At 38.6% G+C, this 16,874-nt stretch overlaps 1 protein-coding gene across 10 annotated transcripts in view; it reads right to left on the bottom strand.

Annotated features, from left to right (window-relative positions):
• The window catches only part of LOC114049754 (Fc receptor-like protein 4), a 30,206-nt gene extending 14,365 nt beyond the window's left edge, over positions 1–15,841 (bottom strand). For 3 of the 10 annotated variants that reach the window (XM_027871150.1, XM_027871149.1, XM_027871147.1), the window contains exons 1-7: positions 15,390–15,830; positions 9,837–9,857; positions 8,452–8,697; positions 7,792–8,058; positions 7,263–7,547; positions 1,021–1,308; positions 274–411 (exon numbers count right to left, since the gene is read on the bottom strand). In XM_027871150.1, the coding sequence (XP_027726951.1) occupies positions 274–411; positions 1,021–1,308; positions 7,263–7,547; positions 7,792–8,058; positions 8,452–8,697; positions 9,837–9,857; positions 15,390–15,420 (1,276 nt within the window). In that variant the 5' untranslated portion in view covers positions 15,421–15,830. Of the gene's footprint in view, positions 1–273; positions 412–1,020; positions 1,309–7,262; positions 7,548–7,791; positions 8,059–8,451; positions 8,698–9,715; positions 9,816–9,836; positions 9,858–15,389 lie in introns of those variants that run through there. The other 7 variants (XM_027871146.1, XM_027871145.1, XM_027871152.1 and 4 more) reach the window with 7 other exon arrangements.
• Positions 15,842–16,874: the final 1,033 nt, after the last annotated feature.

Below are 16,874 nucleotides of genomic sequence, written 5' to 3' on the forward strand. Positions count from 1 at the left end.
GGCTATTACAATAAAACCGGCATGGGGCAATTAGATGCTGAACTAGGGTAAGAACAGTGAAAAAGAGAGGGAAGATAAGATATCTGTGGTGAAAGACTAGTTGAGACTATGAGGTCTGGAAGAAACAGTCATCCACAATGACTAAAAATCTGAGGCCTGAGGTTACTGAACAAATGATGACAGATTGGCAGAAATCAAGAAGAGAGGATAGCTCTGTGTGCAAAGATGATTAATTCAGTATGTACCAAAGTTCAATAAAGAGAAGTCACCAACCTGGCTTACTCCAAGGTCCAAAGCAAAATAGAAGAGCAGAAGCAGAGAGGCCAATCAAAATGAACTGGGTCACAATCAGTCCAAGGGCCAAGCGACCAATATTTTCACTTGAGTTGGCTTGGGAGGAGAGATCTCTACCTGAAGGATTAGAGTAGATAAATTTGGGGATGATGCTGTTGCCCCAGCTGGTGGCACTAGAGATAATAGAGTCAACCTAGCCTAATTTACTCCCGGGTGTAGCTTTGAGTTTATGTATGCAAACTGATGACTCCAAAAAAAAATACAGTATTGATATAGACCCTGTGAGGGTGTCAAAAGAAGGTGCCACCACATCCCACACTGCAGCCTGAGAATAAGGAAAGGAATTTTGAGAAACTGTCAGATTAGCAGACATAAAACAGTGACCCAGGGCAGGCTCAATTTGGAATAACTATTCTGTATCTTTCTGGTTTCTATAATCCCTTTGGTCACTAATTCATTTAATAGACAATTATTAGGTACCTGCTGTGTGCAAATAACTTTCTAGCTTTAACAGACATATTTCCTCAGAGATGGCTGATAATTTTTAATTAACATTTCCCTGGATATCTATTAGAGAAATAACACTCAATTTAAAAAATCTTTCTTTTCTTTCACAGGGTTATCACCCTGGATAGCTGAGCTCTCCCCTTGTCCCCTTGGAACAATCTGTAGGGGCCCTTTCCTGATGGACAAAGGTTAGCTGAGACAAATGGGGGTGGAACTCACTTCTCACAGTGACTTTAGCCGTCAGGCTGCTGATGTTGTTGATGCCATTGTTAGCAGTACAATAATACTCCCCTGCATCAGTCTCATTCATAACAGAGAGCACAAACTTCTCCTTCAGAGAATGTCGAGTCTTCTCTCCCAGACTTGCCTTAATGCCCACTCTGTGCCAGGAGAATGTGATGTTCCCTGTGCCCCGAGCTATTGAGCAGATGAGGACCAGCTTCTCTCCTTCAGTCACCTGCCCCCCAGAAGGCTGGGTCTCCATGAGGATGCCAGAGATGGGGATTCCTGGGTGAACACAAAGTGATACATGAGGGCCCCCCTGACTTTGGGGGATGTCAGAGGTGGCAGGGAAAGCTGTACCCAACTTGTACATGTCTGTACAATGGGAATTTAGGGAAATATTTAGTAAAGAAAGAGAAAATGGGTCCTTGGTATATTAAAACTAAACATGTGGAATTATCCTGACTATATTAATAGGGAGGAGTCATCTTTTCCCAGTTTAACACAGCGTCAATTCCCCACCCATAGGCTTCTGAACCACAGCTTTGTCTTTGGGCCATTCCAAGGCAGGACCTAGAGGGGAATTAAGACATTTGAGTGATGCCTCACTGGGTAGACTTTTTTTGTCAGATAGAATGGAGAGGCTACTGAGAAGTGTCAGCTCTATCCTAAAGTGGCATTGTTCAAGTTACTCTGACCACATTTGCCTTCAAGGCCCAGATGAAAACCTTCTTTTATTCCTTTGGTCCATAATTATCTCTCTTCTATCACCTCCTCTTCTAGAATTAGATGATGAATACAGTTCAACATTAACCTGTTCTCTGATTGTTTCCTGGAAATGTCTTGTATCTCCTAATGCCATTGTCAGCTCCTTGCATTCAGAAGCCATGCCTGAAGCTTCTTTGTATATACCATTTCCTCCTGCCCCCACCCAAGAGAGTGATATTGGCAAATGTTCAATAAATACTTTTTTTGGAAGTGACTGGATTGGCATGAAGAACAGTGGTATAGGGTTATAAAAATAATATTAACTAATTCTGCAATTCTGGGACTCCTGTGTTCATTTTAATCTTGATGATACAAGATTCAAGAGAAGCATAAAAAGGTAAACATAAAATAGAAATCATAAGGGACTTAATAAAGTTAAACTGTTTACATTCCTATATAGGAAGATGATATATACATTTCCTAAGACTTTTATCATTATTAGGGTAGTTAGAAAGAGTCTACATAGACAGAGGGCATAGGTGTGAGTCAATTACATCAGATTTATCTTAAAAAATAGAGAAGTGAGGAAGAGGGATGCACTAGGAAAAGTAAAAAGGGAGAGGAAGAATGGAGAAAATTATTTCACATAGAAGAAGACTGCAAGGAAGAGGTTTTTGTGTTTTTGTGTTTTTGTTTTTTTTTACAGTGGAAGGGAAAATGGGGGTGGAGTGGGAACAGGCAATGCTTGAACCTGACTCTCGCTGGAACTGGTTCAAAGAGGGAAGAATATGTATGCACACTGATTTAGGTATAGAATTACATTTTCCCTAACAGAGAAGTAGGAGAGGAAGAGACTAAGAGGAAGTAGGGGAAGGGAGATGATAAGAGGAAAGGTAGATCAAAGGAAGTGGCAGTCAGAAGCAATCCAAACCTTTGAGGAAGGATGGGGTTGAAAAAGAGAAGAGAGAGAAAGATAAACAGAAGAAAATAGGATGGAAGGAAATACACAGTTAGTAATCCTAACTGTGAATGTGAAAGGTATGAACTCACCCATAAAATAGAAGCAGATAGCAGAATGGATTAGAAACCAGAGTCTTACAATATGGTGTCTACACATGATACAATTGAAATGGAAAGACGTGCATATAGAGTTAAAATAAGGGGTTGAAGCAGAATCTATTATGCTTAAACTGAAGTAAAATGGCAGGGGTAGCAATCATGATCTCAGACAAAGCAAAAGCAAAAGTAGACTAAAAGAGATAACCAGGGAAATGACATTTTGCTAAAAAGGTACCAGAGACAATGGAGTAGTATCAATACTAAAAATATATACAATAAATGGCATAGCAAGTTATAAGTTACAGGAAAAAATAGACAGTAAAGCTATACTAATGGGAGACCTCAATTTATTCTTCTCAGAACTAGATAAATCTCAACATAAAATAAATAAGAACAAAGTTAAGGAGATGAATAGAATTTTAGAAAAGGTGGAGATGACAGACCTCTGGAGAAAATTGAATAGGAAAAGAAAGGAATATATGTTTCTTCTCAGCTGTATATGGCACCTTCACAAAAATTGACCAGGTATTAGGTCATAACAACCTCACAAACAAATGCATAAAGGCAGAAATATTAAACATACCCTTTTGGGACCATTATGCAATAAAAATTACATTCAGGAAAGGATCTTGGATGCATAGATTAAAAATTAATCAGAAACAAAATAATCTAATCCTAAGGAATGAATGGGTCAAAGAACAAATGATAGAAACAACTAACAATTTCATTAAAGAGAATGAAAACAATGAGGCAACATGACAAAATTTATGGGATGTAGCCAATACTAGGGAAAAATTTATATCTCTGAGTGTTTACATCAATAAAAGAGAGAAAAAACACACCAATGAATTGGACATGCAACTAAAAAAAAGGACTAGAAAAAGAACAAATTTTAAATGCCCAATTTAGCACTAAAATAGAAACCTTGAAAATCAGAAATTAATAAAATTGAAAATTAAAAATTGAACTAATAAAACTAGGATCTGGCTTTATGAAAAAGCCAATGATTTTTAAAAAAGAAAACCAAATTATTTAGTATCAAAAATGAAAAGAGCAAATGAACCACTAATAAAAATGAAATTAAAGCAATTATGAGGAGTTATTTTGCTCAATTATACACCAATAAAACTGTCAATCTAAGTGAAATGTATGAATATTTACAAAAAAGTTAATTGCCCAGATTAATAGAAGAAGAAAGAGAATAAGTAAATAACTCTATCTTAGAAAGAGAAATTGAACAAGCCATAAATGATCTCCCTAAGAAAAAAAAAATCCAGGACCAGATGGATTTGCAAGCGAATTCCACCAAACATTTAAGGAACAATGAATTCCAACACTATATAACCTACTTGAAAAATTAGGCAAAGAATTACTACTGAATTACTTATGTGACACAAATATGGTGCTGACACCTAAACCAGGAAAAGCAAAAACAGAAAAAGAAAGCTATAGACCAATTTCCTTAATGAATATTGAAAATAAAAATTTTAAATAAATAGAGAGACTACAAAGAGACTACAGCAATATATCACAAAGATCATAAACAATGACCAGGTGGTTTTTATAGAAGGAATACAGGGCTGGCTCAACATTAGGAAAACTATCAGCATAACTGACATATCAATTACAAAAATAACAAAACTTCTATGATTATTACAATAGATGCATGAAAAGCTTTTGACAAAATACAGCACCTATTCTTATTAAAATCCTAGCTAGCATAGGAATAAATGGAGTTTTCCTTAAAATGTTAAGTATTATCTATCTAAAACAAAGAACATTATCTGTAATGTGGCTACATAAGAAGCCTTCCCAATAAGATCAGGGGTGAAACAAAGACTATCACAATTATTATTCCATATTGTACTAGAAATGCTAGCTATTGCAATAAGACAAGAAAAAGAAATTGAAGGACTAAGAATAGGCAACCAGGAAATAAAACTATCACTTTTTGCAGATGATATGATGGTATACTTAAAGAGCCTTGGAGAAGCAATTTAAAAAAGGAGTTGAAACAATTAACAACTTTAGCAAAGTTGCAGGATATAAAATAAACCCACATAAATCATCAGTGTTTGTATATATTACCAATAAAACCCAGGAGGAAAAGATAGAAAAAGAAACTCCATTTAAAATAACTGCAAATAGTACAAATATATATATATATATATAATATGATATATGATAATAGAATATATAAAATATAGTATAAAATAAAAAATAAAACCCTGTAAGAGTAGAAAGTCCATCTGTCAAGACATCCAGGAACACAATTACAAAATATTTTCACACATATAAATCAGATCTGAACAGTTGGAGAAATATTAATTCTTCACAGATAGGCTGAGGCAATAGAATAAGAATGGCAATTCTACCTAAATTAATTTACTTATTAAGTGCTACACTAGCTAAACTACCAAACAATTCTATTATAGAGCCAGAAACAAATAAAAATAAAATTTATCTAGAGAACAAAAGGTCAAGAATGTCAAGGGAATCAATGGAAAAAAAAAACACGTGGAGGAAGGAAGTCTAGCAGTACCAGATTTCAAACTGTTACCAAATTGTAATCATCAAAATAAATTGTTGCTGGCTAAGAAATAGAGTGGTGGATCAGTGGAATAGATTAGGTACACAAACCATAGAAGTAAATGACCATAGATTCTAGTGTTTGATAAACCCAAAGATCCAAGCTTTTGGGGCAAGAACTCACTATATAACAAAAATTTCTGGGAAATTTGGAAAGCAGTCTGACAGAAACTAGGCATAGAACAACATCAAACATCATATACCAATATAAAGTCAAAATAGGTAAATGATTTAGACATAAATGATGATATCATAAGCAAATAGAGAAGCATGGAAAAATTACCTGTCAGGTCTATGGATAAGGGAAGATTTTATCTCCAAATAAAAGACAGAGAGGATTATGGGAAGTTAAATAGATAATTTTGATTACATGAAATTAAAAAAATTTTAACGCAGCCAAAATTATAAGAAAAGCAAGAAATGGGGGAAGGGAATTTATAGCAAATTTCTCTTATGAAGGTTTCATTTTTCAAATATATAGGAGACTGAATCAAATTTATAAAAGAGCAATTCCCCAATTTATCAGTTACCAAAGGATATGAATAGGCAGTTTTCAGTGGAAGAAATAAAAAAAACTATCAATAGTCACATTAAAAAAAGTTCTAAATCACTAAGAATTAGAGAAATGCAAATTAAAACAACTCAGAGATACTACTCACACTTATCACATCAGCTAACACAACAGAAATGGAAATGATAAATGCTAGAGATGATGTGGAAAAGCAAGACCAATTATCCACTGTTGGTAGAGTTATGAACAAGTCTAACAGTTCTGGAGAAACATATATATATATATAATATGTATGTATATGTATATTTGGAACTATACCCTAAGGGGTATAAAACCATGCATACCCTTTGACCTAGCAATACTATACAGTATGTATCCCAAAGACATCAAAGAAAAAGGGAAAGGACATACATATATATGTGTATGTATATGTATATATGTATATATGTCTGTGTATGTATATATACACACATATACACACATATGTGTGTGTGTATATATACGTATATACACATGTGCATATATATACATAAATATACACACATATACATCTATGTATATTTTTATTTATTTGTAGCACTTTTTTGTGATGGCAAGGAATTGGAAATTGAGGGGTGCCCATCAGTTGGGAAATGGCTGAATAAGTTGTGGTATATGATTATGATGGAATACTGTTGTGATATAAGAAATGACAAGAGGAATGATTTTAGGAAAAACCTAACATGAACTGATACAAATGGCAGTGAGAAGAATCAGGAGGACATCATATACAGTTACAGCAATATTGTAATGATGATCACTTGTGAAAGACTTAGCTATTCTGACTAGACAATGATCCATAGCAATTCCAAAGGACTTATAGTGAAAAATGCTATCAACCTCCAGAGAGAGAACTAATGAACTATGAGCATAGCCTGAAGCATATTTTTTTATTTTCTTTTATTTTGCTTGCTTTGTTTTTGCAATATGGTTGATATGGAGATATATTTTGCATAATTTTACACGTATTATGGATATAGTATTTCTTTTCTTCTCAATTGGTGGGGAAGGGGCTGGAGGGAGGGAAAGAATTTAAAAGTCAAAATTTTGAAAAAATACTGTTAAAATTAATTTGAGGGTGCTTACTTAGAATAGAATTCACACCACTTGCTTAGAGCAAATTTCTGTTGCTTGACCCCCAGCAAGTTACTTACAACTCTATCAATATCCTAATGCAAGAGAAGACCCACAGGAAAGCTAGCTGGCTGTCTCCAATACCACTTTGATTCCCAGAGGAAGAGGAAAAGCACATTACAAAGTATCCCAATGTCTAACCTAATGCCAATGCCCTTCCCTAACTTCTCAATCCCAGCCCTGTATTACTGACACTCACTTTTCACACTGATCTTCACATGGTTGCTCTGTTTCCAAATATTCTGAGTCATTGCTTTCGCCTCACACCAGTATGACCCTGAGTCTTTCCTCCAGATGACTGGGATCTGGAGCACCTGAGACTTCTTCCAGCCTGACATGATGACTCTGTTATTTCTGAAGAAGGAGAAGTGCAGCTCTATGTCTGACCTCTGTGGAGGAAGCTGGGTCTCACAGCTCAGGGTCATTGGGGTTCCCTCTGTGGGGTGGGAGGTTGTGGTTTTCAGCTCAGGAGATGGAAACAGTTCTAGAGAGAGGAGACAAACACAATGCCCTGGATAGTGAGTGTCAGAGCTCCTGGGGTGACATGTCTTGTGTTCTCAGATGAACAGATAAAAGGACACATGGATGATTCCATCTCATTTCCCTTCTATGCTCCAGCCATGAGCTCTCCCTTCTGTTATGTGCCTACCCAGCCCTCCACGCATAGACCTTGATCCTGAATAGCCCTTCCCCTTCCTCTTTCTGCCCCCCAAGATTGAAGCTCATACCTTGGACTTGGAGGTTTACTTTTCTCGAACTTCTTTTCTGAGCAAAAAAAGTACCCCTAAAAACTCCTGTGCAGTGATATTTGCCACTGTAACTTAAGCCAACTCGTGGGATGGAGAAATTAGAGTATTTAAGGAAATAAGAAGATATCCTTCCATTCTTATAGTATGTCACATTTGTGGCGGTCTCAACATGATCACGTCCTTGGCATCTCAGGACCAATGTGTCTCCTTCAAATACAGAATATGGGACCTGCAGGATCAACAGATCTGTAAGAGAACCCAGAAGACCTTGGAGACTCAACTCCCATCTTTGTGCCCTGTCCTCCTTCCGATTGTTTCTAAAGGGACATGCACCTGGAGATTATCTGGTGTATCTCAGATAAATCCCAACATATCTGCTTGGGGAAGGGAGTCCCATCCTTTACTGTACTACTCTCAGTGGTCAAGGTTAGCCCCTAGCTGCCAGGGGATCTCAGGGTACCCAACTGCTTTCTAAATCACTGAAGGGGAGTAGTGAAGGTTGTTACCCTCAGCTCTGCTGCTGTCCCAGTGATATCATGTGGCATTCTAGAGCCCCCAGTGCTCTCCTCTTGTCCCTCCCTCCCTGTGGGAGACTGCACTTAGAATGCCCTGAGGCTTGGTGAGGCTCTCTGTCCTCACCAGAAGAAACTACCAGGTTCACAGGGTCACTGAGGGCTGAGTCCTGGGTCTGGCATCTGTATTCTCCAGTCTGATTAGTCTCAATGCTGTTTGTAGACCAACTGTCTCGCAATTGTTGGTTTTCATACCACCATGTTGTCCCTGGTTTGGAGGAGTTGAATCCATGGCAAGTCAGAGTCACTTTCTCCCCTTTGAAGATAGTGGTCCATGGAGGGCTGAGATGTACCACGGCTTTCTTTGAAATGGCTGGGTGGGAGAAAAAGAACAGCAGAAGATGAAGGTGCCTGTACACAATTCCTGGAGTAGAGGAGAGGTAGGAGAGAAGCAGGGAAGTCCTGGCCCCACACTACCGTGGGATGAAACCCTGAAGCTTAGGGTTCCAGATTTAGGTCCCCTGTCTCTGGCTCCCAACACATACACAGTCCACTTACCAGCTTGAAATCTAATAAAAACCAGAGACTAGCACCTTGGCTTCCTGAAATGCTGAGCCTCCATCTGATTCCAGTCCAAACTGACAGGAGAGGTTAGATATTGAATAAAGATTGGTTGGGGGGAGGAGAAATCAAAAGTGCCAGAATGAACCCAGGAGATCAGGACTTGTGTTGCTTAAATGGCAAGCCAGATCCCCAGGAGACTGGGTTGGTTCTGAAGCCTCCTTGGAAACTGACATCCAATCAAATTAGACACTCAAGATGTAGTTTATTTCCACTTGAGTGTTTCCAATGCTATCTGTACATGTTATCATATTTCATCCTCACATATGTGAAAGAGACAGTGTGATTGTTATTATCACCATTTTACAGATGAGAAAATTTGGCTCAGAGGTGAAGTGACTGGTCTAAGGTCACACTGGTAGGTAGTGTCAGAGCCTAGACTTGAGCCCATGTCTCTTGATCCATACTCTTTCCATTGCACCATTTTCAGAGGACCTAAGTTTGAATTCTGGTTTGAAGCTGTGTAATTCTGGACACAAGATTTCACCTAATTGGGCCTCAGTTCCCTTTTCTGTAAAATGAGGAGGTTAAAATAGATCATCTGCAAAGTCTTTTCCTGCTCTAAAATATAAGAGCTTATGATTTAAAGGATGGTCCTTTTTGCATCGGGATGCCCAGGGTCAGCTCCCAAATCCTCAAAATAGCAAATAATTATCAGTGTTCACATCTGGTGGGCAGAAGAATCCTGAACAAAAACCACTGTGGGACTCAGAGCAGCCTGAGCCTGACCCATGGGATCAGTCAGGGAAGAGAGTTGTGGCACCGCAGACCTCAGGCAAGAGGTGCAGGGCAGGCAGGGCCACCTCAGGCAGACCTCTGTGGACATCCGGTGATGCTGAAGGAGACTGCATTACCCAGAGACCCCAGAGAGCAAAGAAAAAGGTAACTCACAAGCTTGTGCGCTGACCAAACCTGAGGAAGAGATAAGAGCCAGAGGTTAAACTGAGTGGAGAGTCCCAAAACTTTTCAACTTTTCCAGCTTCTCAGAAATTCTTCAGATCCTTCTAAGATATTATCTATTTTCTTCAATTCTTTTGCAACACTTGACCTAAAAGATCAAGTCTCTTTTTAAAAAAGTCTTCACAACCTGGCCCCAACCAATCTTTCCAGCCTCACCATATGTTATGCTGTTTCCTAGGCTTTGTGAGCCTGCTAAAACGTTAGTCCATATGTTCTTTCCCCATGCACTGTATCTCTGGACTCTCTCCTTTGCATTGTCTGTCCCCTATGCTTGCATTTCATGTCCTCTTCACATCCACTCATAAAATCCCTGTCTTCCTAATGATTCACCTCAAGAACCCACCTTCAGCATGACACCTTTCCCAATCCCTCAAGTACTACTGCCCTCCCTCATAATATCAAGAGAGGCAAACAATGAAATTCTATTATATTCAAAGGATCCATAGACAATTAACTACTATCAATACTAAACATATAAGTACAAATGGCATAGCATCTAAATATATAAATGAAAAGTTAACTGAATTGCAAAAAGATATATACACTAAAACTATATTATAGGATACTTTTTTATCTTTTTCTTTCTTTATTTTTTTATTCATTTTTAAAATTAATTAATTTATTTTTAGTTTTCAACATTCACTTTCATAAGCTTTTGAGTTTTAAATTTTCTCCCCCTACCTCCCTTTTTCCCTCCCCACGATGGTGTGCAATCTGATATAGGCTTTACATGTATATTTCATATTTTCACATTAGTCATGTTGTAAAGAAGAACCAGAACCAATAGGAGGAACCAGGAGAAAGAAGAAACAAAACAAAACAGAAGAAGGACAGAAAAAAGGGCAAATAGTATGCTTTGATCTGCATTCAGACTCTATAGTTCTCTCTATGGATGAGGACAGCATTTTCCATCATGAATCCCTTGGAGATGTCTTATATCCATAGGAGACTTTCATACTTCTTTCTCAGGGCAGGACAAATCAAAGAGAAAGATAAACAACACAGACTAGATAGTGCTGAAAATACAATTGGATAACCTAGAGCTGAAAAACTTATGGTATAATTAAAGGGAAATATATTTCTCAGTACTATCTGTTGCCTTTATGAAAAAAAAAAACTATATGCCAGGAAATATTCTAGTGCCTCCCTCACAATTTAATGGAGAATACAACAGACAAATAATTGCATGCTGATAAGCTAGAGATACGCTCCATAAGAAACAATCAACAGAGGGAGGCACTAGAATTAAGAAGGATTAGGATAAGATTCATGTAGAAGACAAGATTTTAGATAGCCAGGAAGCCAAGGAAACAAGCATAGGAGTCACAAGTGAGGAGGGAGAGCATGCCAATCATGGGGGACAGCCAGGGGAAATGCCAAGCATTAGGAGACATGGTGTCTTGTTTGAAGAACAGCAAGAAAGCCAAAGTCACTGTATCAAAGAGCAAGTGGGATTTGGCTTGGGGTGCGAATGACACATAAAGGGTAAGGAGAATGGATGTGTATGTGTGTGTGGTTAGGAAGGGCTTTCAACAACAACAACATATACTAAAATAAAGTGGAGTGAGCAAAAACAGGACACAATTTATGGAAGTACAGAAACATTGTAAAGAAAAACAACATTGAAAGACGTAAGAATTCTGATCAATGCAATGACCAACCATATCTCCAAAGGAAATGATGAAATATGCTACCATCCTCCTGACAGAGATGGCAGACAAAAGGTACAGAGAGAGAAGTGCATTTTGGACATGCCCACTATGTGTATTCATTTTGCTTGACGATGCTTATTTGTTATAGAGTTTTTTCTTTATTTCTTTAATGTTTTAATTGGGGACAGAGGCAGATGGGATTAGAAATAATGATGACATAAAACAAGAGTGCCATTGAAACATTTTTTAATGCTAAGAAGAGAAAAGGAAGTTCAGAAGGGACCACAGACAAGCAAGACAGTTTTAAAAATAGCATGTAAGCATACTTTTTTTTTTTTTAAAAAATCAAGCAATATAAAAGGGTGATTCATCAGCTCATACAGAATAATCTTTTTGTGTTCTGCTATGTGTATGGAAATGCTCTTTTTTGATGTTTTAGTTTAGAATTTTAATTAAACTCCCCCCCCCCAAATATCCAGTAGTTAATCTGCCAAAGCACACTCAAGACCTATATTTATACAATGACAAAGTACTCCTTAAAGAAATAAAGAACAGTTTAAGTTATCAGGAGGCATATTTAGTGCTCCTGGATGGGCAGTGCCAATATCATAAAAATTGTGATACTCCATAAATGAATGTACAAATGTATTGTTATACCGGTTAAATTGCCAATGAAATACTCTATACTCAAAATAATAACACAATTCATTCAGAGGAACAGAAGATATGATCTCTCAAGGAAAGTGATGAGTAGAAGTAAGCATGATGGGGGGATACTACTTCCAGACCTATAAAGAAGTATAATAATCAAATTTATTTGGTAATGGTCCCCTCCCTAATGTACTCACTATCCCATTCACCATGACAGTTTTTTCTAACCTTTTCATTTGTCCTCATACCTTTCATAGTTCCCCCTCCTTCTCCCCTCTCAGTTGAGAACCTTGCCTCATATTTAAAAATTGAGGCTATTCACTAAGAATTCCCTCTTCTCTCCTCTTTATGTCAAATCACTCAGATGTCTTCTGCTACCATCTCTTCCTTCACCTCATCTGACATGAAGAAGTGGCCCTTCTCCTTGCCAAAGGAAACCCCTCTCTATCCACAAGTGACCCCATTCCTTCCCATCTTCTCCAGCAGGTTTTCTCCTCTATCATCTGCACTCTCACTGATCTTTGACCTTTCCCTGTCTATTTGCTACTTCCCTACAGGTTACAAACGTGCCCATCTCTCACTAATCTTCAAAAAACCCTCAATTGGTCCATCCATCCCAAGTAGTTCTTGTCCTCTATCTCTCCTCCTTTTCATGGCTAAGCTCCTTGAGAAGGCTCTCTTCAGTTGATGCCTCCACTTCCTTTCCTCTCACTTCCTCCTTAACTCTCTACAATGTGGCTTCAGATCTTATCTTTTTAATGAAACTGCTCTCTCCAAAGTTAATAATGATCTCTTAATTGCCAAATTTAATGGCCTTTTCTCAATCCTCATCTTTCTTGACCTCTCTGTAGCCATTTACATGATCAGTCACCCTCTTTCTCCTCGATTTTCTTTTCTGTCTAGGTTTTTGTGATGCCACTCTCTTCTGATTCTCCTTGTACTATCTGACCACTCCTTTTACCCATTTGACTACTTCTCAGTCCCCTTTGTTGGATTTTATTCAGCTTGTACCTACTAACAATGGGTGTTCCACAGGGCTCTGTCATTGGCCCTCTTCTCTTTTCCCTCTATATTATTTTGTTTTGTGGTTTCATCAATTTTCATGTATTCAATTGTCTTCTTTATGCAGATGACTTTAAAATCTTATTATCCAGCCCTAAGATCTCTCCTGACCTCATGTCTTGTACCTCCAACTGCCTATTAGACATCTTAAACTCAACATGTCCAAAACTGAACTCATTATCTTTCTACCCAATCCCTTTCCTCTTGTTAACTTTTCTATTGCTACTGGGGATACTTCTCATTCTCCCAGTCACCTAGGTTTACAACCCAGTGTCATCCTCAACTCCTTGCCCTCTCTCACTGCTCATATCTAATCTGTTACCAAGGCCAGTTGATTTTACCTTCCTAACATCACTCAGGTATATCCCTTTCTCTCTCCTGACTCTGCCACCACCATGATGCACATCCTCATTGCCTCATACCTGGACTATTTTAATAACCTGCTGGTTGGTCTCCCTACCACAAGTTTCTCCCCACTCTAATCCATCCTCCAGTCAGCTGATAAAATGATCATCCTAAAAGCAAGATCTGACCACATCAAACCCCCACTCAATAAACTCCAGTGGCTCCTTATCACTTCTGGGATCAAATACAAAACTTCAATCATTCAAAACCCTTCATAACTTGACCCCTCAGATTTTCATTCTTCCTACCCCCTACATTCCCCTCCTCCCAAACACACTCTGTGATCTTTTGTCACTGGCCTCTTTGCTGTTCCTTGCACAAGAGACTCCATCTCCCAACCCTGAGCACTTTCACTCAATGTCCCCCATACTGGAGCTCTCTCCCTCTTCCTCACACCACCTCATGGCTTCCCTGGCTTTCTGCAAGTCCCAATTAAAATCCTTCCTCTTATAGGGAGCCTGTTCTGATCCCCCTTAATGCTAGTGCTTTGCCTATCTTGTTTGTGCATAGTCATTTGCATGTTGTCTCCCCCATTAGATTGTGAGCTCCTTGAGAGCAGGGACTGTCTTTTGCCTTTCTTTGTATCTCTGGTGCTTAGCACAATGCCTGGCACATAGTAAACAATAGCTGTTTAATGACTGGCTGACTACCCTACTTCAGATCTCAGGCAGAGATCACTGCAATAATTTCCTACTTAGCTTCTCTTCTTTCAATCTCTCTCCTTTCTAATCCATCTATTCCATAGCACCAAGTTAATTTTTCTCAAACACAAATGAGACCACATAACTTTCCAGCTCAAGAATTCTTAATCACTCTTATCCCTCTAGGATAAAATAATAAAAAAAAATTCCACCTGGCATTTAAGTCCTTCACTAATTTGCCTCCCACTTACCCTTCTGTTTTTATTTCCTATTGCTAGCTTTGGTGTACTTTCCATTACAATAAAACTGATATGATGGTTGCTGTACCAGGACAGAAATGCAGACAGAAATACATACTGTTTGTAGAGAATATGCACCATTTCTATGTCTCCTGCCTCAGTACCTTGGCACAAATGGCCCTCTCCATGTAAAATGGGTTGTTTCCTCTTGGAATCTCTAGGTCCTTTTAAGACACAGCTCAAGTTTTGTATCCTATAGCAGGTCTTTCCTTAGCTCAGTCGTCTACAGATTCACCCTCTTGAAAATACTCTCTATTATTATAAACATATTTTGAATTTAGCTATCTGTGAAACCTGAAGACAGGCCCCATTCAATTTTTGCTTTTGCAACCCCAGTCCCCTCATTCAGTGCCTTGCTTCAGGAAAAAAAAAGTCTTTTGAATTAAATTGGTTCCTTTGCAAAAGAACACAGATCAATTAGTCTTTAAAATCTGTATCTAGGCAATTTTCTGGAACTTTTAAAATTAAAAATGACACATTGGTCACTTAGAAGCTGATGTCAGTACTTTTTTCCACAATATCAAGGTTGTCCATTTTCTCGTTTTCCTAGCATCCCAGATTTGCCTTGTCCTCCCTCTCTTCAGCTTTGCCCTGGTCCCATGGTCCTGACCTTAAAGAAGAGACTAAGTTTTCCATCTTCTTGAAGAGATAGATTATCTTTCTATCCCAGCTTCCTTAGGACAGACTCTTCTGTTCCAGAAGGAAGTACATTCTCAGAAAACCAGGGTTCTTTCTGGCCCCACCCCAGGTCCTCCTCTGAGTCATTGTACTCACCAAGGATCAATAGCAATGCCCACAGCAGCATGAGGGGTAGTAGGAGGGAGATTCTCCAAGCAATAGAAAATGGCAACTTGAAGATCAAAATTAGTGAGTTTCCAACATGCTCTTCAAAACAGAGCTGGTGAAATTAGAAAAAGAGAAGTCAAAGAGACCTCCCTCTGCTATTAACCAACATTTCCTCCCCTGTAGACACTGAAAAATCACAAGACATTCTCTTTAGTAGAACAGCTGCAGTAGACATTTCGTCCTCCCCTAACCTGCCTTGGCCTGTAACAATCATTAACTTTTTCATCTGCTACACCCCAACAGAACAGGTTTCTTCAGGTCCAGTTTCCCAGGAGAAATTGCCTCAACTTACTCTTCCTGATTTCAGGGAGAATGTCAGACTGCGATCCTTTTTGAATCTCAACTATATCTGCTTTGCATCTTTCATGGGGCATCTCCTTCCACTATTTTGAGACACATAGTGTTTCCTTCCTCATTTATAGTCATCCCTGTGAAAATCTGATCGCTCACTTGTGTAATGACTAAAAAGTTCACAAGAGGGGCAGCTGGGTGGCACAGTGAATAGAGCACTGGCCCCGAAGTCAGGAGGACCGGAGTTCAAATCTGGCCTCAGACCAAACACTTGATGCTTACTAGCTGTGTGATCCTGGGCAAGCCACTTAACCCCAATTGCCTTAAAAAAATTAAAAAAAAAAGTTCATGAGACATAGTTTCTGGGTAATTTAATCATTTTATCAATAAGTCCAGGAAGTTATTAGGATGGTCAATTTGGCCATCTCTCTTAGACCAAAGACCCCTCATGGCACTATGATCTTCAAAGAGGAGGTGTTCCCAGGAGGTTCATACTCAGCTCTGATTGGTTAAGCAAATGAGAGGTGGGCTGTCTTGGGGTATGTGACTTAGGATACTCAAAACTTTTTCAAAGAGACATTTCCTTATCACCTGTCTTGATAATAGGGAGAATCAACATTTTCCCAGGACCTGTCTGAGCAAAAACAATGAGTAGGAATATACCCATTAGCCCAAACCTAGAATTTATTTTATTGTCTGATTAAATCTTGGCCTGGGCAAATCATTAAGAGAGATTTCCCACACTGGTTGGTTTCTGGATGAGGAAGGAGAAAAGGGGAAAATTTTTTCTCCTAATATAATAATTAGTTATTAAATATAAAAGAGAAATATTCTTTTCTCACACTTGAGGGTCACAGTATAATGGGTCTCTCATTCTGATGTCAGGTCAATGAGTTTTCATTTTCATCCTTTTTCTCTTTCTCCTTGTCTCCTCTAACACTCCAGTTAGTCACCTAACCATCACCCTCCTGATGTCATTGGTCTTCTTCGAGAACAAAGGACAAACAACAATCTGTGAGTCATAGTAGCTGCCCCCCTGGGGACCCAACCAGCCAGTCCCAGTTGGGCAATGCTGCTATTTTCTCCTCCTTCATCTCTTCCTCTGCTCCTCCTCCTTTTTCT

This window comes from Vombatus ursinus, unplaced genomic scaffold (assembly GCF_900497805.2).
Source record: "Vombatus ursinus unplaced genomic scaffold, bare-nosed wombat genome assembly UNPS02014798.1, whole genome shotgun sequence".
Lineage (NCBI taxonomy): Eukaryota > Metazoa > Chordata > Mammalia > Diprotodontia > Vombatidae > Vombatus > Vombatus ursinus.